This window comes from Onychostoma macrolepis, chromosome 13, assembly GCF_012432095.1.
Source record: "Onychostoma macrolepis isolate SWU-2019 chromosome 13, ASM1243209v1, whole genome shotgun sequence".
NCBI lineage: Eukaryota > Metazoa > Chordata > Actinopteri > Cypriniformes > Cyprinidae > Onychostoma > Onychostoma macrolepis.
In genome coordinates this window covers 29,363,225-29,389,758 of record NC_081167.1, presented here as the reverse complement: position 1 = coordinate 29,389,758, position 26,534 = coordinate 29,363,225, and the positions used below count along the sequence as shown (strand labels likewise).

The 26,534-nt window shown below is 34.0% G+C and overlaps 1 protein-coding gene across 5 annotated transcripts in view; it reads right to left on the bottom strand.

Annotated features, from left to right (window-relative positions):
- The window catches only part of LOC131552243 (uncharacterized), a 59,743-nt gene that overhangs the window by 20,748 nt on the left and 12,461 nt on the right, over nt 1-26,534 (bottom strand). For 4 of the 5 annotated variants that reach the window (XM_058795880.1, XM_058795883.1, XM_058795882.1 and 1 more), the window contains exons 4-20: nt 25,761-25,907; nt 25,045-25,236; nt 24,013-24,099; nt 23,506-23,624; nt 22,426-22,540; nt 22,164-22,241; nt 21,888-22,003; nt 17,405-17,567; nt 9,833-9,933; nt 9,664-9,745; nt 8,006-8,155; nt 5,974-6,123; nt 4,205-4,461; nt 4,004-4,124; nt 2,488-2,682; nt 2,221-2,373; nt 232-449 (exon numbers count right to left, since the gene is read on the bottom strand). In XM_058795880.1, the coding sequence (XP_058651863.1) occupies nt 232-449; nt 2,221-2,373; nt 2,488-2,682; nt 4,004-4,124; nt 4,205-4,461; nt 5,974-6,123; nt 8,006-8,155; nt 9,664-9,745; nt 9,833-9,933; nt 17,405-17,567; nt 21,888-22,003; nt 22,164-22,241; nt 22,426-22,540; nt 23,506-23,624; nt 24,013-24,099; nt 25,045-25,236; nt 25,761-25,907 (2,444 nt within the window). The remainder of the gene's footprint in view (nt 1-231; nt 450-2,220; nt 2,374-2,487; nt 2,683-4,003; nt 4,125-4,204; nt 4,462-5,973; nt 6,124-8,005; nt 8,156-9,663; nt 9,746-9,832; nt 9,934-17,404; nt 17,568-21,887; nt 22,004-22,163; nt 22,242-22,425; nt 22,541-23,505; nt 23,625-24,012; nt 24,100-25,044; nt 25,237-25,760; nt 25,908-26,534) is intronic. The other variant, XM_058795881.1, reaches the window with a different exon arrangement.

Sequence of the window (26,534 nt, the reverse complement as noted above, 5' to 3'; positions counted from 1 at the left end):
TTATCAAAATTTAGGGGGAAATGTCCCAGTGTATGTCATGAAAATATTATAATGCAAAAAAGTCTAATGGTCCTAAAAAAGGATTTAATTTATTTAAACTATGCATATTAATTATCATCTCTTTCTTTTGGTTTAGGTGTAAATTATGACCTGCACGTGTTCTCGTGATGTCAGTCTTTAACAAAGTGAGAAAAAATGAGGTCTCATTTAATCGTTTTATCATTGACTTACATCATTGCTAAGTAGTTCCTAAAGAAATGGCGCAGGTGTCCAAACTGCAGGAGTCTCTTCTTGTTTTCAGCCACACTTTTGCCGAGCTCGTCCCAGGCGTTCAGGCTGGTCTGAATCTCAGTCTCTACAGCGTTCATCTTCTCCGGACACACGTCTGACAAACGGCTCGCCAGACTCACCATGGCCTCCACCTCCTCCTTCAAGAGCCCGTATTCAGCCTGGAGGAAGAAAACACGTCTAGGTTTAAGTTCACAATCACATACTACCATCCTACAAGTGCTATTTTTGCAGCATAAACCCCAGTTATGCAAACTCTTACGGCTTCACACTTTCAGTGCTTTAAATCTGTTAAAGGAACCATATGCTTCTCATATGCATTGCTGTCATCGCTGACAGAGTTTCTGAAGCTAATTAAAAGCGTTAATAAGAATCAAGCCGTTGTGTTTCAGATCTGCGGCTGCAAAACAGAGATTGTCAGATGCTTTGTGCATGAGCGTCAAACTATTTTAGTATGAGCCATTAGGTCATTTCTTGTGCTTTGGGGTTTCCAGACAGATGTGTTCGCGTTTTGCACGCCATCGAGGTATTTTTGCATCGCAACGCACCCGCACAATGCTGCAGTCTCAAATGAATCAACCGACACATACAAATACACATCATAAACGCCAAAAACTTGCACACAATGGAGTCCTGTGTGGATAATAAAGGCATGTGTGGGCTCACTTCATTAACATCTACTGAACAAAACGAGGGTCTGGCTGAGCCTCAGTGGATGTCCAGCTTCAACCACAACAGGAAACAGATTCTAGAAACAATGTGTTAAAACAAATTCATCACAAGAGGTGGGAGAAAGACATTTCCATTAGATCAACACCGGGCGGTCTCCGAGTCCCGGCAAACAAGATGCTTCCTGTTCTCAGAGCGCATTCGCTGGTAAATGCTCCGGACATGTTATTGTGTTGCGAAAACACTTGGTTGCTGTCTGGATTTACTTTTTTATATATATATATATTTTTTAAGGGTAAATCGCATGAAAGCATGTCCAGGGAACATTTCACAACAAAAATCTGCATGAATAAAATCAGCTATATTTTTAGGTTCGGGAATTTGTTTTGCAATAACACTACTACAAGTATTGTTATTATTATTCATTATTCTTTCTTATTTAATTTTGTTTTATTTCTTATAATTCTTATTTTTATTACTTTAATTGTCATGAAAATAAATCACAATAATAATAATAATTGTGATTATAATAATAATTGTGATTATCATGATGGGATTTTCATGACAGTTAAGTAACAAAAAATTGAATTCTTTATTTATTAATAATAATAATAATAATTATTATTATTGTTGTTATTAATAAAGAAAGAATTATTATTATTATTAATAAATAAAGAATTCAGTTTTTTGTTACTTAACTGTCATGAAAATCCCATCATGATAATCACAACAACAATAATAATAATAATAATAATAATAATAACAACAACAACAACAACAACATTAAAAAACAAAAGTGATAATTTCTTGTTTTATTATTTGTCAAATAAAATAATAATCATATTACAATAATACTAATAATAATAAATTATTATAAAATGATATAATAATAATTATTATTATTATTATTATTGTGAAGTGATTATTTTCATGACAATTAAGTAATAAATGAAAATTTCTGTAAAAAGAATTTTTATTAAATAAAAAGGATAAATTGAGGGCAGAAAAACAACACTACCATTATGTATAAATAGTTTACAATTTAATTTAATTACTTTTTTTTTTTTTTTATGTGTGTGTGCATTATAGCAATAAGATTGTTAGGAGAAAATTATTAACTCATAAAAAACAAGGTAGTACGGCAAAATATTTTACTTGCCCTAAAAATAAGGTAAAATGTGAGCCAGGTTTCGTAAGATTCACCCTAAACTCTTGCAACATTTTTCTCTGGTAGTCCTGCAGTTACGTTCAGTGCACCCATACCTCCAGCTGGTCCTGGTACTCCTGCAGGTCATCCAGACCACAGCGATCTGGCTCACATCTCACAGCCATTTCACTCTCCATCTCCAGCACGTCTACGGCGAGCTCGGCACAGCGCTGCAGACACTGCTCCACGCGAGCCGACACCATGGCATGCTGGGAAACGAGGACAGGACGAATAGTACAGAGAATAGTGAACACTTGCATATCAAATCTTTCTTGCCAGGTCTGCCTCAACACAAACAAAAGTTAATTTCTGACTCTACACACCCTGGTGAGCAGCTCTTGGATGCTCTGGTCATGTGACTGCGAGCGGCCCCTCTCCCGCGCTGTGTCATTGAGCATCTCCACTGCTTCTCTGAGCTCCTTCACAGGGTTCCCAATGGCTTCCATCAGGGGCTCATCGTGTCCGCTCACCGGCAAGCCCAGAAGAGACGGTCCAGGGTCAAGCTCACTGCACAGCGGCTGGAGGAACATAGTACAATAACGAATAAACCAGGAAATCAAACAAAGACTAGACTACTGTAAGTCTGACAGTCTGATTATGCAGCTCTCTGGAATACTCGATTCTGATTGGTCGATCCTGCCATTCTGATCAAATATTTGTGTATAGTGAGACTGAATGGGATAATTAACTGTTTTTTTCCAACACAGCTGTGCTAGTTTGATGCCTCATATCACTCCGTAATCTCTTCCATCTCGCATAATAAAATGATTTAAACTCAAATCAATATTTCGTGTCCACTTATTCATTTGTACGGAGTTGTGGCAAGTTCATTGCACCTCTTCACTTATTTTGAATGTCATTATAAACAAAATCTGAATTGTTCTGGCTACAAGTGGAAAAACTCTAAAAACTAACTGGGTAGAATTGACAGAAATTAACAGACTTGATTGACGGATTGATTCCAACAGTTTGACATTAGCATGTTGCCAAACTATCAACATGCTACTCTAATAATTATAACAATACACAGCAAACACAAACATATATATACACACACTCACTCCCAAACACACAAACGTAACTATATTTATTGATTTTATTTTTATTTATTCTAAACTTCAGTTTTAAACTGAACTAAGGAAATTTTAATAATAAAAATAAAATTTAACCTAATTATTAATGATTACTGATTATATTAAATTAATATTTGTTTTTATAATTAGATTCATTAGTATCATATAAAATAAAGAGTTTATAATAGTTTTATAATATAAATTGTACAATATTAAATTAATTACATTATAAATAAATTAAATTACATAATATTAATAAAAATAATTTGATATGCATAAACCGTATATATAAATTGATATATATTCCAATTGGTATTTATTTATTAAATTATATTTAACATTTTTATAATAACAATTTATAAGTAAGATATTTTTAATAATAATAATAATAATGTTTTACAATCATTAACAAATGGATGGAAACAGAGATGATGCTATGACAATGATTAAAACATTTTTTACAATACAATTAATGGATTGTTGTTCAACACTGGATTCGAACCAGCAACCTTTCTAATTATCACTAAACTACACCATCTTTCTATGGCACACTTTATCTCCAACTTAATAGCATGCTGCCATTATCAATGCTAGAAATGAATTGAGCGTTCAGTTAAATGCATTGTCAAGGTCATGGGTTTGATTCCCAGTGAATGCATGAACCGATAAAATGAAAACCTTCAAAGCAATGTAAATCGCTTTGGATAAATGCATCTGGCAAATGCATGAATGTAAATGAACTATAAAAACACAACCCGTAGCTAACCTGTCCCAGGGTGCTGTAGTGACTTTCCTCGAGCTCCACCTTCTCCAGGAACTCTGTGAGCATCCGCGTGTCCTTCAGCTCTGAGCTCTGCTGGGTCAGTGCCATCTGCACACTGCTGAACCTGAAAGAAACACAGACGCTCATACAGCCGAACACCGCAGCCTAAACAACGTCTATCCATATCGAACCGGCGGCACATACTTCATCTCCACGTCCTTCAGGCGTGCAGGAAGCAGCTGAGTGTGAAGATGTCTTTGACTGCTCAGATGATCTACTTCCTGTCTGAGGTTCTGCAGCTCCAGACGTCTGGCCTCCAGCTCCTGCTCCAGCTGGCAGCTCTCTTGCTCCGCCACGCTCACAGACTCAGGGTCTCCAGCCAAAGACGCCTGCCTGATGGACAGCTCCACCGCCTCCAACCACGCCTCCAGACTGGCCAGAGACTGCAGCATCCGCACCACCTGCCAATCACAAACAACTCAGTTATCAATTAAACACAGCTGCTGTGAACTGTCTGTCACAGTTAATATTCTCTGCAATACACAAATGTGACCCTGGACCACAAAAGCAGTCTTAAGTCGCTGGGGTATATTTGTAGCAATAGCCAACAATACATCGTATGGGTCAAAATTATCAATTTTTCTTTTATGCCAAAAATCATTAGGATATTAAGTAAAGATCATGTTCCATGAAGATATTTTGTAAATTTCCTACTGTAAATATATCAAAACTTAATTTTTGATTAGTAATATGCATTGCTAAGAACTTCATTTGGACAACTTTAAAGGCGATTTTCTCAATATTTAGATTTTTTTGCACCCTCAGATTCCAGATTTTCAAATAGTTGCATCTCTAACAAACCATACATCAATGTACTAACCATACATCAAAAGCTTACTTATTCCGCTTTAATTTTATGTATAAATCTCAATTTCCAAAAAATTGACCCTTATGACTGGTTTTGTGGTCCAGGGTCACAAATCACAAATACACACGAGGCAGAGCAGACTTTACTTTTTATACCACACTGCATCATGAGATATAATATTCCATGCAGGTTGACTGATTGACTGCATACGGAACACTTTACAAACTGCATGCATTTGGCAAAAATATGGTAATTTTGCATTTGAAATCAAATTTTGTGTAGAATATCTTATCTTTTGGCAGTCCAATGAAATAGTGAGTCAAAAAGAAATGCAAATATGTCCTAATATTTAATGTAATATTTAATTAATTTTATTTTTGCCCTTTTTATGTTACTTTCATTTTTTTTAACTGCCATTGTGTTATTTATATTATATGTATTCAACTTACAACTTTTGCATTGAGACATTATTTAAGCACATTTTCCATCAAAATTACTGTAATGCAGCAACATTTCATTTTATTTTTTTGCATTCCCCATTACATTTTCAAGACTGTAATAAATATTAAATGCAACGAAACGATATATTTTTTATTTATATTTTATAATGTAATCAGCATAAATGAAATATGTAATTTAGACACACACAGCACTTTTTTACATAAATTTTCTTCATGCAAAATACACTGTGCAGTGTCTACTATTTATGTGAAACAGTATGCAAAATGCAATGATCGATATTTCAAACAGTAATCTGCTACATTTTTGTTACATAACCTTGATATGTTGCATGTATAATCCATCTTGTAAAGTAATTAACTGTTTAAAGTAACTGTTTTTGCATTTTATTCCAGTTGTGTGTAATTTTTTGTCAGTGCAATCAAAAAAAAAGTCAAATCATGACTGATTGCATTATGGGATACAGTACTCCAGACAGTGTGCTCTAGATGTATACTGTACATTTTGGCAAATGTAGTTATGTGGGCATTTCTTGGCATAATAAATGGCATATTTTGCTCAGTATACATACTGCTTACTATTTTCTTTAAACAACAGAAGGCAGTATGCCATTCCAAACACTCAGGGAAACACAAGATATATGTACCTTATAGTTGAGCTCCTCTGACACCTTCAGGACCAGACCGTTCCTCTCATGTCTTCTCTTCAGCTCTTCCCACAGAACCTCCAGCTGACTCAGAAACTCCTGGATCTTCATGCTGCCCGGATGCTGAGCCCTCACCAGACTGTAACCCTCCTGGATGGAAACAAGAGGTTTGAATGAACATTTTTACATTTTAAATAATTTATGCAAATATAATTTACATTTGTTAATTTAATAATATTCATATTATTTTAAAAGTCTGATTTCTAATGAATATTAATAATATTAAACTAAGTATAATTTTAGTCATTTTAATTGTCATTATGGTTAAGGGCAAATATAAATTTTATTAAATATGATAATGATAATCATTTTTATATTATTTATCAGTATAATGTAAATTTCATAGTACTTATTATATATATATATATATATATATATATATATATACACACACACACACACACACACACACACACACACATATATATATATATATATATAATTAATGCTAATTAAAAATTATTAGAAAAATTATTCATTAATAATTAGAAAAATATAACAGTTTAATTTAAATAAGTTATTTTTATTATTATTAATGAGCATTAATAATTATTATAAAATTCGATAATTATAGTAATTTTGTATCATTTATTAGTAGCGGGATTTAATATATACAAAAATACTTTGAATTAAGGCAACAGCATCAATCTTGAAGACAAACATTTAGACAAAATAGAACCACAAAACAAGGCTAAAACCACCAAAAAACGATACTAAAAACAATATTCTAAATAATTAAATCAAAAACAAATAAAAAAATTTTAATCAGCTCACTGAAATAAACCATTCAAAATAATTAATTTGCTATAATGCATCAAACTTACACAACATTTCATTGATAAGCGGAAAGAAAAATCATAATCGTACACATTTTCATTGCTTCAATTTAATTATGATTTAAACGAGAAAAAAACTTGAGGATTTATTCTCTCAATAAAATGTGGCATGCAGTAAAGTATCATTGCAATACACTTCTACTTGTTATAAAAAGTAGCTTAATTTGTATTATTTATTTGTTTTACACAATAACAACTTAAAGGGCACCTATTATGCAAAAGAGTGACGTCACATTTCGGAGGGTGGGACCACAGGGGTTGATTGACAGCCCTTCATTGCTATAGTTTCCGCCCTCAGCGGTTATGCTGTCCTTCATTTTCTCCGCGCTCGAGCAGCTGTAACGTCAACAATGTCTCGCAAGCAATCCCCGTGTTCTGTGTTTGGATGTAAGACTGAACATAAGAGTCTTCATTTTCTCCCAACATCTGAGCTGCTGAGGACGCTGTGGATTACTTTCATTTTTCAAGGTAATGCACCTCAGCATCTACCTAAATGCATGTATCACTCAAGACTCCTTTGTGAATGTCATGTTGTTATTGTACTTAGCGTTTTAACCGTATTTGTCTGCGTACATTAAGTATTTTTAACTGATCAGCGCCGTGCTTGTGAAATTAGTTCGCACCATTCGTAGCAAGAGATTCGTTTGGTTTCAGTGTTTCGTCCCACTTTCAGTGCATTTGACGTCCCATATGTGCGGCTGAACACCGGTTCGCCCGCTCTCAGTTACGTTGCTTCTACCGGCTGTGTTTATTGCTGCAGATATGCAATGCAGAGAGAGACACGCCCTCTTCTGGAGACCGGGGCGGGAATATGCAGCTCATTTGCATTTAAAGCCATACACTCCAAACCAGCTCGTTTTTAGACACACCCCAAAAATGACATTTTCCAGCTGTTATAATAAATGATCTGTGGTGTATTTTGGGCTGATACTTCACAGACACGTTCTGGGGACACCCAAGGCCAATATTACATCTTGTAAAAAGGGGCATAATAGGTGCCCTTTAAGTTGAGTTTAATTTCCAAAAAGTGCATTACCAATGGACAAAAGTTAGTGTACGATGAGGTATCTATGCACACTTTTTGTGTAAAGCCAGTGAACATCCCAGCACTAACACACTCTGACAGCAGCGCTCACCTTCTTTACCAGCTCTATCCTGGCTCTGTTGGACAGGATATCCTGTTCCAGTGAGGCCTGACGCCTCTTGGCTGCTTCAAAACCGTTCGGCCCGGCCAAACTGCAGATCTGAGTGGCCATCGCAACGCTGTCTTTGAGCCAGGAGAGAGTCTGCAGAGAATACAACGAGAACATGAACACAGCCGCTCTGTTCACAACACCTAGACACTCCCCTACATAGACAGCAGTCTACTCCACGTGAACTGCACAAGAGAAGCACCTTTGACTCATTCCTATAGTTAGACATTAGCATGTTGCTCAGCTAACAACACAACACACTAATGATCGTAATACACAGCACACACAAATATGAAATATGAAAATAAGCTACATTTTCACTACAACTATTTTTAATGATACTTAAGTTATTTAATTAATTCTAAAAATATTAATTCTAAACTAAGTTTATTATTTAAATTTTAGTATATAATATTAAACTAAGAATAATTTTATAATAATGTACAACAATAATAATAAAAGTATAATTTTAATAAAAAGTAATGTAAGATGACTATTAATATTATAAAAATTGATAATATTTATTTTAATAATATTTATCAGTATAATAACATTTTATAATATTGCTATTTCAAATTATAATTAAATAATGTATAAATACATATTAGTTAATATACATATAATTTCTGAAAATAAAATTGGTGGAAATATAATTTATATTTATTCATTATATAATATTCAAATCGTTTTAAATGTCAGATTTTTAATTCATTAAAACATTTAAACAAAGTATAATTTTAATAATAGTAATTCTCATTACGGTTAATGTAATTATTCAATATGATAAATGGTATTAATTTTTATATTTATCAGTATAATACACGTTTATAATATTGCTATTTTAAATTAATTAGGATATATTAGTTAATATAAACAATTTATTTAAAAATTAAATTAAAGTCTGATTTCTAATTAATAATAAACAAAGTATAATTTTAATATTAGTCATTTTTATTATTATTATTGATCACTACTAATTTATCATATTTATAATTATAAAATTGTATAATTACAGTAATTTTGAAACATTTATCATTATAACAAATGTAATTATATGTACATTATTTTTATAAATAAATAAATAAATAAATAAATATATATATATATTACTTATTATTATTTTAAAATTCTGATTAATAACTAATTGTATTAATTGTCAAAAGCGGACCTACTATGCCTATTCTGCCTAAATGCTTTCTATACAGCTCACTAGGTTTTAGAACAGAACTGAGGCGTCACATTCAATGAAAAAACAGGAAGACATATTTCTAACAGAAAGAGATGAGAGATCCTTATTTAGACCTGGCTGACCTCTGAACCGCTGGCTGCTCGGCCCAGACTGGGTTCAGAAGCCGCCGGCAGTGTTTTCAAGCCAGAACAATTCCTGGAAGTCACATACACTAGCAGATCCTCAAGCAATTAGCAAAGACCCATCGATCAACCTCTCATGAGTTTATTCCCGAAGTATCCGTACTCTCAGCTGAACCACAGTGAAGCGGCGAAGAGCTTCTCTGTTCTGTTCTGACTGGACTCAGTGGGTCTTTTTCACAGCATAAGTGATTGTGTAACTCTTGTGTAATAGTGAAGTAATAAATAGGCACCTTGTCTGCAGAAACTGTGAACTTCTGGAGTTGCGTGTGGAGCGGTGTGTGGCCGCTGGACTCGGGCCTCGGCGCGTTCCCGCTGTAAAGCCAAACACAGGACCTCTTATTTAGCATGCATCTTTAATTTGCATGTGTGCAAAAAATTTTTCCAAAGTGAAAATGTCACCTTTCAGCGGCCGTGTGGAATTTGAGGGTGGCTCGCGCTGCCATCTCTCCAGCATCCCGGCTGTCTGAGGGCTTCCCGTAGCGCTCGGCGTCTCTCCCGGCCTGCGGGGGGGAACACAAGCTACGTGTTCATCCAGCAGACAACACCTACAACAGACCCTTGTGTGCTTGTTTAAAACACGGTGGTCCTTCGTGATACTGACGAGGTTGGCTGGTAAGCCGGGTCTGAATATCAGCGTGTGGTTGGAGGTGCGGACAGTATGGATGTAATCCCAGAAAGAAAGTCAATCACTTTTTCTGGAAAGTTACAGTGAGCAGTGCTGTTAAACAGGCTCCAGCGTCACATGAGGAAGCCAACATGGGAAAATAATTATTCTGTATAATCGCCGTCGTGTCTCGAGTAGAAGGTCACTGCTTTTTCATGCGCATTACATCAGCTATGAACAACATGATACTCTAATAATCATAACAATACACAGCACGCACAAGTATTGGGGAAAATAACCTAATTTTTTAAATTAGAATAACTATTTTTATTGATGCTAGGTTATTAAATAAACAGCACAACACATGTATCTGTGCGTGTGTGATTCATATAAAATTTTGCAAATATAATATTTATATTTAAGATTTCTAATTAATATTAATAACATAAAAAGCATGATTAAATAATTGTAATTAATAACGAATAATATTATTTATTAATATTAAACATTCATTATTGTTGATGGTATTCATTTTATAACATTTATCAGTATAATATAATTAATGTTAAAGTATAGTTCTGAGAAAGAAGTATGAAGGTTACCACAAAAATATGATGCAGCACAACTGTTTTCAATATTGATAATAATCAGAAATGTTTCTTGAGTAGCAAATCAGTACATTATAATGATTTCTGAAGGATCACGTGACACTGAAGACTGGAGTAATGATGCTGAAAATTCAGCTTTGATCACAGAAATAAATTACATTTTAACATTCAAATAAAATAAAAAAAAACAGTTATTTGAACTTGCGATAATATTTCACACAATATTACAGTTTTATTGTATTTTTGATCAAATAAATGCAGCCTTGGTGAGCATTAGAGACTTTTTAAAAGCATTAAAAAAAAATGTAAAGACCCCAAACTTCAATACTATTTGCACATATTTTAAGCAAAGGTTCACCTTAAACTGATAATTACGCTATCCTTTCATTCCAAACCAAATCTGACAATGAAAGTGAATGAGGACAGAAGACAAAAAGCACAATTAAAAGATCAACTAACAATACATGACATATATATATGCGCGAGTACCAACTGCAAAATCATGTAAAACTTCCACAGTGCTTTCTTTCACACAGACAAAATCGGTTTTCATGCACGGCACCCCATCGGCTCATTTCTGCTTTATGGCGGCATATGAATTTGAGCTGGGCATTCTCTGATTATGAGCTCAGGATGAATGAGTCAGAGTTTGGGAGAGAAATGCGTGATGCCTGAGAGAAAGAAAGAAACAGTCGCCTGAGAAAGTGCCATTTGGAGAGCGCAGCAAATTTACAAGGCCTAATAGCATTTATAAACACGCCACTCAAAGAGTGCAAGCCTCAAGTTTAATCGCACAGCGGCACGTTATCGGGCTATTCACGAGCGAGAAGCGTTTGAGTAACAAGCGTGGTGTAATTACACGCTCCGACGTCTCTTCTCCACATGCCCGCTTCAGATCAGTCCAGGCTTTATACAAACTCCAGCCTTTCCTGCATGATGAAAACTAAGGGACAGTGAATTATGTCACCAGACAGCTCTTGAAGGGCTTCCTCAGCTCGTTCCCAGCGCTGATAGTAATTAGTGCCGTATTTCATCAGCTCTTCTGAGAGTCTTTCAGTGTAAAGTTGTGGAGCGATGTCAGCCAAACGCTCTCGTAGTACATATGAAGCGTGTGGCGACTGCATCTGGGAGCCATTAGAGAGAAATACAGGCCTCTTCGTCATGTTTACCTCACGTCACTAAACAAGAAGTCTGGTTATACACACACGCTCGCCAACGGATGGATGTGGTGCCTCATAATGCATGAAAATACACAGGTTTAGACATGATTGAACTGAAACAAACGGCTTAAACTAATCCAGGTTAGTCGGTCGTCGGGTTTTGGGCACTTTATTTAACCAACTTGACCAGATTGAGAGACTAACTTAAAGTGGAAATGAAGCAGTCAGTCAAGTTTACATTATTTAGGAAAATAAAAAAATATATATAACAAACATGATTAATGTAACCATTTTAAAGAAAAAAGGTTGTTTTGTTATAGCTTTTGAAGCAAGAGCGCCGCCATCTTGCAGTACACACATTTGCTCTGATGGCCAGTGTAGTAATACAAGCATTTCTTTACATTTTGAACACACAAATGTTATTTTAACACACAAATAATTTGGTTTTCACCATCATTTGGATGAATATTCAACATCAAACTGTCTATATGCTAAGTTTTGATCGTGGTATCCCAAACATTGTTTTCATAATTGCGAGGCGCAACTTGATGTAAACAAACAACGCTTCATACAGTATCATTCACGTCGTATTTTATTGTTATTCAGACATATGCATTACATTGACTGGTTCACCAGTTGTATGTATCATATTTTATGTACAATTAGCTTTCCTGCTGTTAACAGGCTGTAGTGTTTAACTAATCACCTATCTGAACGATCGGGCCAGTGCTGCTTCCTCAATAAAGTTGATCATTCTCACGTGTTTTAAGCCTTGTCAGTTTAAATATTTTTAAACTGTGTTTTAAGCCATTCAAGCATCTTCATCAGCAAATGCACGTCGGAATGACAGTCTTGAGGAGAATCCACATAAACGAGCATCGTTTCCGATCCGCACTTTACCCCAAACCAGCAGGTTCACGACTTCTCCAACCCCTAACACTGCTCGGTCCCATCGCCTGGATGGACTCAACAGTGCTTTCAAGGTCATCTTCCTCGATTTCGAAAACAAGCGCGTGTTGAAAATGTAAAGAAATGCTTATATTACTATTCTGGCCATCGGAGCGAACCAACTGCAAGATAAGTCAGTTAAGTCGTGACGTATTGTCAAGTATGGTGACCCATACTTGGATGGGTTAAATGCTCTGGATGCATTTAACCCATCCAAGTGCACACACACACAGCAGTGAGACACAGTGAGCAGTGGGCAGCCTTGCTCCAGCACCTGGGGAGCAATTAAGGGCACCTTAGTCACGGTATCAAAGGTGGAGAGAGTGCTGTTCATTCACAATGTCGGCGCGAGAATCTAACCAGCAACCTTCAGGTTACAAGCCCGTCTCCCTAACCACCAGGCCACGACTACCTAATAAGATGGCGGCACTCTTGCTCCAAAAGCTATAACAAAACAACCTTTTTTCTTTAAAATGGATACAATCATTTTTGTTATATATTTTTTAATCAAAGTGGAAATCGCTTTACTAAATAATGTAAACTTAACTGACTGCTTCACTTCCACTTTAACTCTGATCTTAACTCTTAAAATGATCAGAAAAAAACAATACACACACACACACACACTATATATATATATATATTTGATACATTTGGTTTTGGGCACTTTATTTAACCAGCTAAACACCAGTCTGACCAGATTAAGAGACTAACTTCACCCATTATTTCATGTCAGGCTTTACAGGGTTAAGTTAGTCTCTGGTCAAATTGATGTTCAGCTAGTTAAATAAAGTGCCCAAAAATCAAATGTATCAAATATGACATTTAACAAAAAACACTTTGTAGTATTTTTTTAATATTTATATTTGTATATTATTAATATATTTATAACATATATAATATATTTACACAGAAACAGAACAGCTTAAATAAACTTTAGACAAAATACTAGTACAAAATTAATTTTTTGTTGAGTATCATATTTGATACATCAGGCTTTATGGCTTATATAATATGATATTAGCGAGAATATGAAGGGGGAAAAACAACTAATTTTTACTCAGAGGCCCAAACTGAGCAAACATATGCAATGAGAGATGCTGATATTTATATGGACAAAAAGTGGAGAAATTGTAGTGTAGGCTAAATCAATGAGATCTTTATAACACGATAGCAGATACTTACATAAAATTATATAAATATCAGACGTCACTCTGTATCTCCCAGTAATATTTCTTAGTAAAGATGAGATTTAAATGCTTAGTTTGATGATCAACACATATAACGCAATGCAATACAATCCAATGATGATAGAGAGATAAACAAATAAACGTTCCTCAAAAGCCTGATGATCATATTTGATACTCACATTTGAACAGGATTTTTCTAATAAATGATGTCTGGATAATGAAATAAACACGAGTTGCTTCAGTCCAGTAAAAGTTCATCTTGAAATATTACAATATCCAAGGTATTCTTATGTTTACTTTATAAAAATCAGTAAAGATTTGACAGCAGAAAGACACGTGAAGCACAAGCTGAAGGTTTATGTTTGCACAATTACACTAAAAGAGCTTTTACCTGATAAAAAAGTCAAAAATTTTAATCAGACGACAGAAGGCATGTAGTAGATTGTGTGTGACAGGTTTTCAGCAAACATGTTGATCATTTAACGGCCTTAGAAATTAATTTATTAAAGTACAGTAGGCTTTATAGAGTTAAAGCAGCTAAGACCAGTAAACAACCATAGGATACATCAATGAACAATTTTCTAAGGCTAAAAACCCTACGCTAGAGGTGGTACAGTGTGTATTTGCACAAACTGTCTCATTTTCTCTTTCAATCGACTGCAGTCACGGCAAAACAACAGTCTGAAGAGAACTGGAGTTGGATGATGGCGAGGTTTTGGACCGGTGGTGCCGTCTGGCATCATGTTAGTCCTGGGGATTCGTGTCTCCCAGTAAAAGTCTCCATAAAGCATAATGAGCACGGCTCTCATACACGATACACCCAGGTAACCTCTGCTACCAGCACTGACACAAGCGGCCATTGTTACAAACCTGCTTCAGCCCAGAACATCGCCAGCACCGTGCCAATCAAAACCAAGCCAGAAAACCATCTGATCAAAAGCTTATGTAGGGATCTAACAATTAAGACTAGTCAAAAAAAATAAAATAAAATACTGGACGAGACAGTCCATGTTTTACTGGAAATTACTCTTGACTTTTGGCAGCAACAGTTTATGTATGAAATACTGCATGTCCAGAAATACAACCAAAAATAGTTTTTATACTCACCAAGGCTGCATGTATTTTAATAAAAATACAGCAAAAACAGTCAAACTGTGAAATTTTATTACAATTTAAAATAACAGTTTTCTATGTGAATATATTGTAAAATGTAATTAATTTCTGTGATCAAAACTATGTTTTCAGTATCATTACTCCAGTCTTCAGTGTCACATGATCCTTCAGAAATCATTCTAATATGCTGCTCAAGAAACATTTATTATTATTATTATTATTATTATTATTATGATGATGATGTTGAAAACATTTGTGCCACTTCATATTTTTGTGGAAACTGTGATACTTTTTTCACAATGATACTTTAATATTAATTAGAAATCAGACCTAAAATAACATTAATACTATTTTTAATTTAGTTTGCATTAATTATGTTATTTAAAATATTTGTTTATTTATTTAAATTGTTTATATTAACTAATATATTTAATTTATTTAAACTAACAATATTATAATTTATATTTATAATATATTATACCGAAAAATAGTATAAAAATAGTATAATCAATAGAAATGTATATTTAATATGAATAATTTCAAGTAGTCATGTGCTGCTTCATATTTTTTGGAAACTGTGAAACGTTTTGTTTTTCATGATGATTTGATGAATAGAAAGTTCAGAAGAACAGCATTTATTTGAAATGGAAATCTTTTGTAACATTATAAATGTCTTTACTGTCACTTTTGATCACTTTAATGTGTCCTTGCTGAATAAAAGTATTAATTTCCTTAAAAAAAAACACTGAGAAAGGGAGGACTGGCATAATAACATCCAGAAACACATCCAAGATAATCATACTACACACAATGAAGCCCTTCTTCAGCGCTAATGGCCTATAACATAACAAATGGTTTATGCTGCTATTTCTTTAATCCAATGAGTGTTTTCCTCCATTTTCTGCAGGTACGTCCAAAAGATGTTATTACAGCCATAATGTCAGAGAGGATATGAAAACGTCTAGATTCGGGAGTTTTGAGAGAATGCTGTTTGTCCTGGCGGCCTGTTTTTGCCCTCGCAGCATTATCGAACGAATGGAAACGTCTAGATCTGTCCTGCCAGTGTCAATAACACCTCCGAAGGCTTTCCTGAAAGCGGTGTCTCACAGACAACGAGACTTTGTTAGATAGAGAGGATGTCATAAAATAAATGACAGAAACTGACTCATTTACATCCCATCCAAACCAACACAGAGAAAGAGCAACCTCACATTTTTCCCTCCTAACTAACTAGTGACTCTAAAATTAAATTAAAGCAAACTGCACCATCATCCGTGGAGAGCAGCGACTGTATTTGACTTGTGTGGCCTAAAGAGAAGCCAGACTCAACGCGTCAGAGGTCATTTACAGCGTCTATTATGTAATTAAGGCAAGTGCTGATCTCTTCAGCACCAAGCAGTAGATCAAGTGCTGTTATTGTTAACTAAACTAAAAATAGTTTGTAATGCTGAAATAAAATAAAATGCAAATATTACAGAAACTTAGAAAAACTGAAAATATAAATAGCTCATTTAAGATATTATAATAAATACTTTAACAGAATATAAATGGTACGAAAATAATACTGCTAAAACACTTCTCAGTTACCAACATAATGTTAATACCACTAACAAGGAATAAATGAAAACATTATATACAGTAATAAAATATATTATTATAAATAAATTATTTAAAATATTTATGTTTATTTAAAGTGCATAACATATATAATAATATATATTATAAAATATAAAAAAACAAATAATAATAAAATTACAAAACCATAAAATTACTAAAACCTAAAATCAATTAAAATGTGAATAATATAAATATTGAAACTGAAAACATAAAAACAAAAGCTAGTTCAAAATATTAATAAATACAGTATATCAGTGTAAAATTAATACTAAAATACCACTGCTAAAAACACCTCAAAACAAGCAGCAACAGTGGCTTTAATTTCCACACGAAAAGTGCAATTTTACTATTTATTAATCTGCACAGAATATTTAAGTTTGTATAATACGTGGTTTAGAAACCAATATCACCACTATTTAGAAGAAATTTCATCCCCCGCTTTTTTTATTTTTGGCTTCAACACTGTGTAAAGAAAACAACTGCCGTAAAACAACGAAGCAGACACCTTCTTTACATCTTAGTGAAATCAATACATTTGCATAACATCAGCTTGATGAATCAATTCACAGAATTTAATATTTTGGGAAACGTGTGAAAAGGCCTCTGGTGCCATTTAAACATTTCCGTTCAGCGTGGAAACCAAAAAGAAGGACGAAAAGAAAAACAAGTGGTATGAGAGAGAGAGAACGCGGATATACTTGTAGAATTATAATAGAATGAAAGCTGCATACCGTAAACCCCTTCAGACGATTTTGTTCCTCTTTAACCTCCTTTCCCATAATCCTGTGTGGGTCTGTTCCCACGCTGCCGGGCGGCTCTTGGCTCGGGGTTTCAGGGTCACTGCCGTCCCTGGTTAACGAGGGGGTGGAGGGGAGCTGAGCTGCCTTTTCGTTCCTACAAACACAAACACTCAGCCATCAAATCAACCTGCCAGCAGGACCCAAGACCAAGCCAAGAACACAGAAGCTTCAGCACTGCCTCTAATTATGTTGACGCTGGATTCGCTTTTGTTGTCACTCTACGGAAATTTAATACAGTGACTGTGAGCGACCGATGATAGCGGATTACACATCTGGTATTTGCAAATTCCAAAATTAAGCAATGTTTTCCAAACAAAGCCACTAAACACACTACATCATGTCTTAAAATAAATATGCACATGGGAATAACCAGATTCCTCAGCTTTAAAGCTTGAAATGCTCAACCTTTGGAGGATAACACACAAGCATACATACATATATACACAAATTGTATGATATTATATCATATACACACACACACTAGTTTTAATACATTTACATTTCCTTAAGAAATGTTGTAAAGTGTAAAGAAATAACAAAGCATACAGAAGTGATAAATGATGTGAAGAAATTAAAACACCTCTAATAAGGAATAAAGAGAATCATTATTTTATATTAAAATCTAATATTAATAATAATAATAATATTTATAAATAAAAATGTAATAATTAATACAATTATACAAAATACAATTTTATATTATATATTATACACACACTAGTTTACAATATTAATAAAATATATAATTATAAATAAAATTATATTAATTACATTTTAATTATATATTATTATTATAAATAAATAAATAAATATAAATGCAATTTTATAATTTGTATTAATATAATTTTATATTATAACTATATATTGTATTAATTATAATTTATTTAATATTATATATTAAATAAAATAAAATTTCTACTCATAAATATAAAATTACGTAAATTAAAAATCTATTCTACTCTATTCTATGCACACTAGTTTAAGTCTACATTGCCTTAAAAAAAGGTAAATGGTGTTTGGCTTTGCAAAGTTTGCCACCATGATGCTAATGCTACTAATAAGCAATGAAGAATAAGGAAAAGCATTTATTATACATTAAAAATATTTATGGAAAAAATAAATGAATGAATATGTAATGCACCTAACATGCAATCTAAATAATCAAATCCAGGCTCAGGCTTACGTTTTTACATTATGGAACGCATGCAATGTGACTTGTGTCTTCCTTTAAAAAATAAATAAATCACTCTTAGGGAACATAAATCCTGCATTTTGTCCTGCGAGATTACAACAATTGATGCATGAGAAGTTCATCTCTGTTCTAAAAGTAACAGTAACAACTGATCTGACAATGATTAATAGTGCAGACTAAGAGCAAGTGGATGTTAACAACGAGACCATACAGTATCCAGCCTGACCTTATCCCGTTCATAAATCCAGTCATACATAATCCATAAATGCACAGGTGTTAAAGAAAAGCAGAACCAACGTTTGACAGATGAACTTTAACTGCTCCAAATTCAAGACATATACAACATACAATACAGAATTACATCCAGGAAGGTCAAAATGGCTTAAAAAATCCACATATTAACAGAATCTGTTTTTATATTATGACTTCTATATAGAGAAACTCTTTATTAATTTCCCCCAGAAACGTCCTGCTCGGCTGTGAACTTTTACTGCCTTCACAGAACAGAACGAGCTGCTTGTGTATTATTTTACCATTAGTAAATTTTGCCATGAATTCATCTTGATTAAACATCTGCTTTGCCCAAATAAACTCTTATGCATTTAATATAAGGAATAAATTCCTCTAATTACAGGCATAAACATACTTCACCCTCAACCGAAGGCATAAGGAGGAGATGGCAAGCTTTCTGCAGTAAGCACACTATTTATTATGACTAACTGGGCTCAGAAACAGGAATCGCAGACTTTTAAATCTCGGAAGGTGATGAAATAAATACGGACGTCTTAGATGATGGTGCAATAAAGTACAAAATAAGCTCACACTTGGATTTGGTTACCACATTGCAACGTACAAACAAACAAACAAACAAATGAGAGTTTAAGCACCGTTTCCAACAAAAGTTTTGGCGTTTAGTGTTTCAATGTGTCGTGCTGATGAGGGGAGAAAATTCAGATCGTTTATTGGTGTATGATATATGAATATTTATAGATGTATTTAATAATTTATATAATACTTACAATAATTACAATTTCTTACTATAAAATATAATACATATAGTGCAATAATAATATTTATATTACATAAAAAACTATAAAATTAATCATATAAATATAATAGTATTATTAATAATTATTTGAATAATGATATACACATTTAATAATTATTTAAATACCTAATAAAATTATTATAGAAATTATTATAAAAATAATAATTTATTACTACATAAAGTTTAAAACAAAGTTTTATAAAATGATAAATTTCACATTTCAGCCTTTAAACCCTTTTTTAAGAAAAGGGATGAGTCAAAAGCATCAATTATTATAATAATTTAAGCAAATGGGCTTCTTGAAAATGCAAATTCATTCTCTAGTTTTGCTAAACATTTGGGCTGGTTTGGTTTTGCAGACCTGGCAACCCTGTCATAAATGCTACTTTATCAGGCATTACAGGTAAGATGAATTGAAAATGCCATCCAAACCTTTCTGAAAACAGTCAGTTCCCTTCAGAGATACGTTCATATAAAACACCCGCACCACGGTTTGACTTTGAAACATGCAGCTCATATTTATTCAATGAAATCATAGCCTTTTGAAGTATAATCATCAGTCCTCAAATTCAAGACTTCTTGAAATTATAATCAAGACTTTTCTTGTAGCATTTAAGACTTGTTATGGCCTTAAATTTTATACAACTAAATTTATGACGTTTTAAGGCTTTTTAAGGACCCTGTATGACTAACTGGGCGCAGGAACAGGAATCGCAGACTTTTAAACCTCAAACGACGATGAAATCAATATGGACGCCTGATGATGGTGCAATAAAATGGCCAAATTGCAACAAACAAACATAAGAGTTTAAGTGTCGTTTCCAGCTAAATTTAATTTCAAACAGTTTGTTTTGGTGTTTAGCTTTTCAAAACATCAGGAGGAAAAATTCAGATTGGTAATTGGTGGCATTGTGAAAATAAGCACACATCTTTTATATGCATCTAATTATCATTTGGAAGCAGTTTCCTGGCCGTGTCCCATGCGGTTGGTGGTGGGGATTACAAATGCAACAAAAGCAGGATTGTGGAAAGAGCCTTTGGCTCTGTGGAAAGCCCATTAAGGAGGGAAATGGCTCTTGTCTCTCTGAGAGGTAGGGGTGTCCCCAAATAAGGATTTTCATAGTCGAATCAGAATTGTCGAATCTTGCCGATAGTCGACTGATAGTCGAATCATATGTTTGGGGGGCGGTGGGGGGATACATTACCAAGACTCAAGTAGTCAGACATTCAGCAGTCATAAATACTGACGTTAACACACAGGAAAAATGTATAACGGACGCCTCGCAGATATAAACAGGATAAATAATGTTTTATGTTTTGATTAAAATATAGTTAACATCAGCTGGCCGCATATCATGTTTATTACTGATCAGAGATGATGAAACCGGAGATTTGCACCAAATAAAACCAAATATCCACACAAGATGAAATCAACAGATGCAAGGAGTATTCGATGAAGCCCGTGTGCATGTTTACTCTAACTGTATAGAGATTTTCACAGAGGAAATTAACAAATATCCTGATAATTTTTCCGACTTTGAAGCATAGCCTACTGCCACATAAAACTCCATGCGACCGCCTAAATATGAGCTGCTGTGAAAACTGCTATAACACAGCTAGATTTATCCAGGAATTAAACACGGAGGGTGCTCTAGCCTCAATTCACATACATTTTCACATATTTTTTTGTCCCGTCCATTGCTGGACAAAAATAAACCTTTTGATTCTCTCCAGAGCGCAAACACAAGTATGCATTGGAAAGATTACCAGATCAGTCTCGCCAAAATGATAGTGGATAAATAATATCTAGAGTCTTTACGATCCCGAGCATCCATGGGATCGGCGCCTATGTTCACAGCATCCAAAAATCAAATTAGAAATGTTTTGAAATCACTTGTACCCAACCTGATTGGGGTCAGTCTTTCACTCTGTCTGTGTCAATTTGAATCTTGTTAAAGATTTAAATCCTTGCCAAGATGCTCCTTTGTCGGTCACGGATTATGGAAGGTGGTTGGATTTATTCATGCATGTAAAATATTTATTAAAAGATTCTTTCTTTTCAAATTCTTATTGGCAGCATTATCATATTAGGCTGTTTATTAATTTATTGGGAGAAAACCGGTAGTTCTATGTGAAATTAGACATTTAAGCATAACTCTGCTAGTCTGAGTTACCTGAGAGTCTTCTGGAGAACGGCCCAGCAGTCTTTCACCTCGCTCTGCTTCTGTGCGACGCGGGCTGCCAGCGCCGGGTGCAGGTTAGAGAGCTGGGAAACGCTCACATCCAGCATCTGAAACCACACAGAACGACAAGAAAACAAACGCAGGCGTCAGGCTGGTGTTTGACATGGAGCTGGACCGTGAACTAACGCGTTTAGGGTCAGCGTGTTCACAGCACGGCTCGCGGCTCCTCGTGTGACTATAATGGGATGTGAATTTTGGATCGCGCACCATGATTTGACTGGCAATGTCCCGAATTTCCCCGTCTCTGGCGTTTTCCACTCCGTTGCTTGCAGAGAGGCCTTTTCTCTGGATGAGAAGTTAAAAAAGGAGAGCAAACCATAAATAACATTCTTCGATTACATCAGCATGTCAACATACAGACACAGTTGGGTTACTTTCGTATCAAAGGACAAGTCAAAGCGAAATGGCACAGATACGGGGTTTCCTGTGAGGTTTGAACAGAAATAGCTCAACGAAGGAAACTGATTACCATGTTGTTGATGGAACAGACAATGTTATCGGCCTGCTGGTAGAAGGACGAGACTTCGAGGGCGAGCTGAAGATTCTCATGATATTCCTTCAAGTGCGACTGGGCCTTCAGCCACCTAGGTAGTTGACAAATATTACATTTTATTTTAATTAATAAGTAAAAATGATATAATCATACAATTATTAAATTATTGTTTACATTATTATTATTATTTCTTATGTATTCATAGAATTATAATTATTCATATATTGATGATGATAAAAAGTTATTAGCTTTTAATATTATTTGAATATTTATGCTTTTAATAGTTTATATAATTACAAAAAATTATAATTGTCTCTGTATGTGTACATATTACATAACTAACTTTATTAAATACATATAAATATTCAAATAATTATAATATATCAAATGATTATTAAATTGCTAATAATAATAATAATTATTATTATTATTAAATGAATAATTATGGCAAATTATAATTGTGCATATATGTATATATTATTATAAAATATAATATACACATTTGTCTGTATAAATTATTATATTTCATAGCTATTATATGTGTGTGTGTGTGTGTGTGTGTGTGTGTGTATATATATAATAGCTATGAAATAATAATAATAATTTATATATTTATATATTATGTTAGTCAGTATAATATACAGTAGTCAACATTTGAAGTGGATCAAAAGTTCCTCAAAGTTGTCCTAAGACAAGAACGTATTTTGGTTTTAGGATAACTTTGATGAAAGTTTTGATCCACTTCAAATGTTGACTAGTGTATATTACAATCATTATAATTATTATATAATTATAAAATCTAATAATTTATATGCATATGTATCTGCGTATACATTATATTTTATAGTAATAAATGATAATTGTGTATATGTGTATATTATTATAAAATATAATATATACACATTTGTGTGTATAATTTATTCCATTTTATAATAATTATATATAATTTTATATATAAATAAAAAAATATATATAAATAAATTAAAAAAATCATTTTTCCATCATCATTTTTTTTCGTGTATTATTATTATTAGTAGTAGTAGTATTTGCACTAACATTTTGTTGATGTGTTTCCTGCGGGTTGAGATGGTCTTTCCTTCCGTCTTCCCCTGTTTTTCCAGTCTGAGGGCCATATGATTGATCTCTTCATGAAGATTATGATACAGCTGCTCATCCTGAAAGGAAGTCAGACATACAAGTTTTCCTGAGCTCTAAGGATCTTACATTTAACCAAAGCACATTTTAACCAGGTGTTTGGACTGCATCTTTGGCTAATATCCCCAACCCTAGAAGTACAACTGGCTGTTTCAATTGGCTTTAGGGATGCTAGTGAATCAGTCTGTGAGTAAGTATAATGAATGACGGCTTATATGTGCGTAAGCAGAAGGTCTCAGCCTCTCAGACTGCATTTTAAATCAGAAGCACTTGCTCACATACAGGTAAACAATGGTACTACGTTGGATGATAAAACAAAAAAAAATCCAATTGCTTTCCAGTAGTGATAATTGAGGCCTGCTGAGAATTTAGCAGCAATTTCTGTGTCTGTTGTCTAGAATCACCCACCTGTTTCAAATCCAGTATCTTCCTGGTAAGCTGCATCTTGTCAGTGTTTTCCCCAAGGATACTGGCCAGCAATTGTTCCTGTTCCTGCTGACACACATAAAAGCTTTACAGCCCTGAATTGTTGTAGCCCAGCGATTGTTTTCTTTGAATGCAGCTACTGTTGTTCTAAATGAGCCTGGCTACCATGGTGAGACGTAAAACAGTAACACCTCGGCTTCTTGGATGCAGATGCAAAGCAGGCCGAAGATTAATGAGCGAAGGAAAACAGAAAGAAAGAATAATATGACCAAAATCCCACAAGAAAACAAATATTTCAATATATTTTAATATTTACATGGGTCATTTCATGTTGTGTTGCAAACTCCACATTTTATAAATAAAGTATGTTTCAAAACATACAAAAATAAATGTCACAAAATTTCATTGTAATGTCATTTACTTTGTAATACTTTTAATACACACATAATATATTACATATATTTTATATATACATATATAAGGGTTTTAATATGTGTACATATATATATATATATATATATATATATGTAAATTTTAATAAATTATAGAATTGTAACAAATTATATTACAGTATTTTTTCCAGTATTACAATTACTTAGAATTATTTTTACAAAAATGAAAGGAATTACAAAAAAGCTCAAAAATGCATTAAAGAATGTAGAATAAGAATTTTATGGAAAATGTGTTTGTGTCATGAAAATGTCACAATGCAAAAAAAAATAAATACAAATAATAATAATAACAATAATACAAAAAACTGTAATGGGCCTAAAACTATGCTTAATTTTCTTACATTGTTCTTTAAAATATAAATTCTTGTTTAAGTCTTTTCACTGTTGATAGAAAAGTGATCATGACAGGTTTTGTGAGGTTCATCCTAACATAAAATCACTAACATATCTCCATATAACCCACTAAGATCTATTAAAATCATCCATTTAGGATCAAATCCAAAAACAACCCCATCAAAAGGCTCTGTTAATTAGTATAACTAGGTTAAGTGGTGTGTTTAACCTTCTCTTTGATCCACGCCTCCAGACAATCCACCTTCTTATTAAACTCCTGGAGAGTCTTAGCCCCGCCCATCGCCTTGATTTGATTGGCTGCCGTCTGTTTGAGCGCGTTCCATTGGTCGCGGATCTGAGCCAGCTGTTTCTTCACCAGGTCAGATGTTGGGTTAAGCTTGCACATTAATTGCTCTCCCATCTGCACAAACATTCATCAGCGTTACATGAGCAACAAAAGACCTACGGCCTGCTAAAACAACAGCTTAATCATATCAGCGCGCTTGAAATCCACCCAAGTCCTCGTTCTCCGTGTCTCAGGCTAACAGGAGATCCGGTTTTGCAACCCACCGGGGATGTGTGTCAGGAGAGGTTAATTATTTGCAATGTACAATTTCAACATGAAGGGTAAAGGACAAATTTAGCATTTGTGCTGGGAAAAAAACAAAACATGGAGTGACTCGACATTTTGTGTGATTTTGGACGTCTCACAAAAAGCTTTCTGAGGCTCTGCAGGTCTTGTCAAAGCTGAGCTGTTAAAATTGTGTTTTGACAAGTCGACATTAAAAAAGAAGTAATGATTGTTACCATAACAATTTGTAAATGTTTTGCCATTTATTTGCAAAAGGGAGAACTTCTTTTGTTGATTTTGGCCGAGGGACCTGTTGAAACCTGACGATGATTCATCAATCTTTTACTCTCCTAATGAAGACGGTTTGTCCTAACCTGGTTGAGTTGTATGACGGTGTTCTCAAAGTCCTTCAAATCTCTCTGGAGCGTTTGACAAAGTTCCTCCCAGTCGGTCAGAGGACATCTATGGACGTTACTGGTGTCCCTCAGGTCTCGCAGCTTCGCTCTGATCCACGTCTCTGCCTGCGGGACACGAACATAAAATGCTTACTTCAAAATCAAGATCCTTACCTTCCTACTAATTGAAGTAGAACCTTGTGAGCGGCTGCTTTAGAACACAAAAGTGAGAGGAAAGACATTCATAATGTTACAAAAGAGTTCTATTTCAATGCTGTTCTTTTGAATCCTGCTCACTTCAAAAAATGATTTTCTTATTTAGTACTTTTGTCTCGTTTTCCATTACAAACATCTAAACATTCTTAAACCAAAATAAATGTGACCCTGGAGCACAAAACCAGTCTTAAGTCGCTGGGGTATATTTGTAACAATAGCCAAAAATACATTGTATGGGTCAAAATTATCCATTTTTCTTTTATGACAAAAATCATTAGGATATTAAGTAAAGATTATGTTCCATGAAGATATTTTGTAAATTTCTTACTGTAAATATATCAAAACTTCATTTTTGATTAGTAATATGTATTGCTAAGAACTTCATTTGGACAACTTTAAAGGTGATTTTCTCAATATTTTGATTTTTTTGCACCCTCAGATTCTCAAATAGTTGTATCTCGGCCAAAAGCTTATTTATTCAGCTTTCAGATGTCGGAAAATTGACTCTTAAAACTGGTTTTGTGATCCAGGGTCACA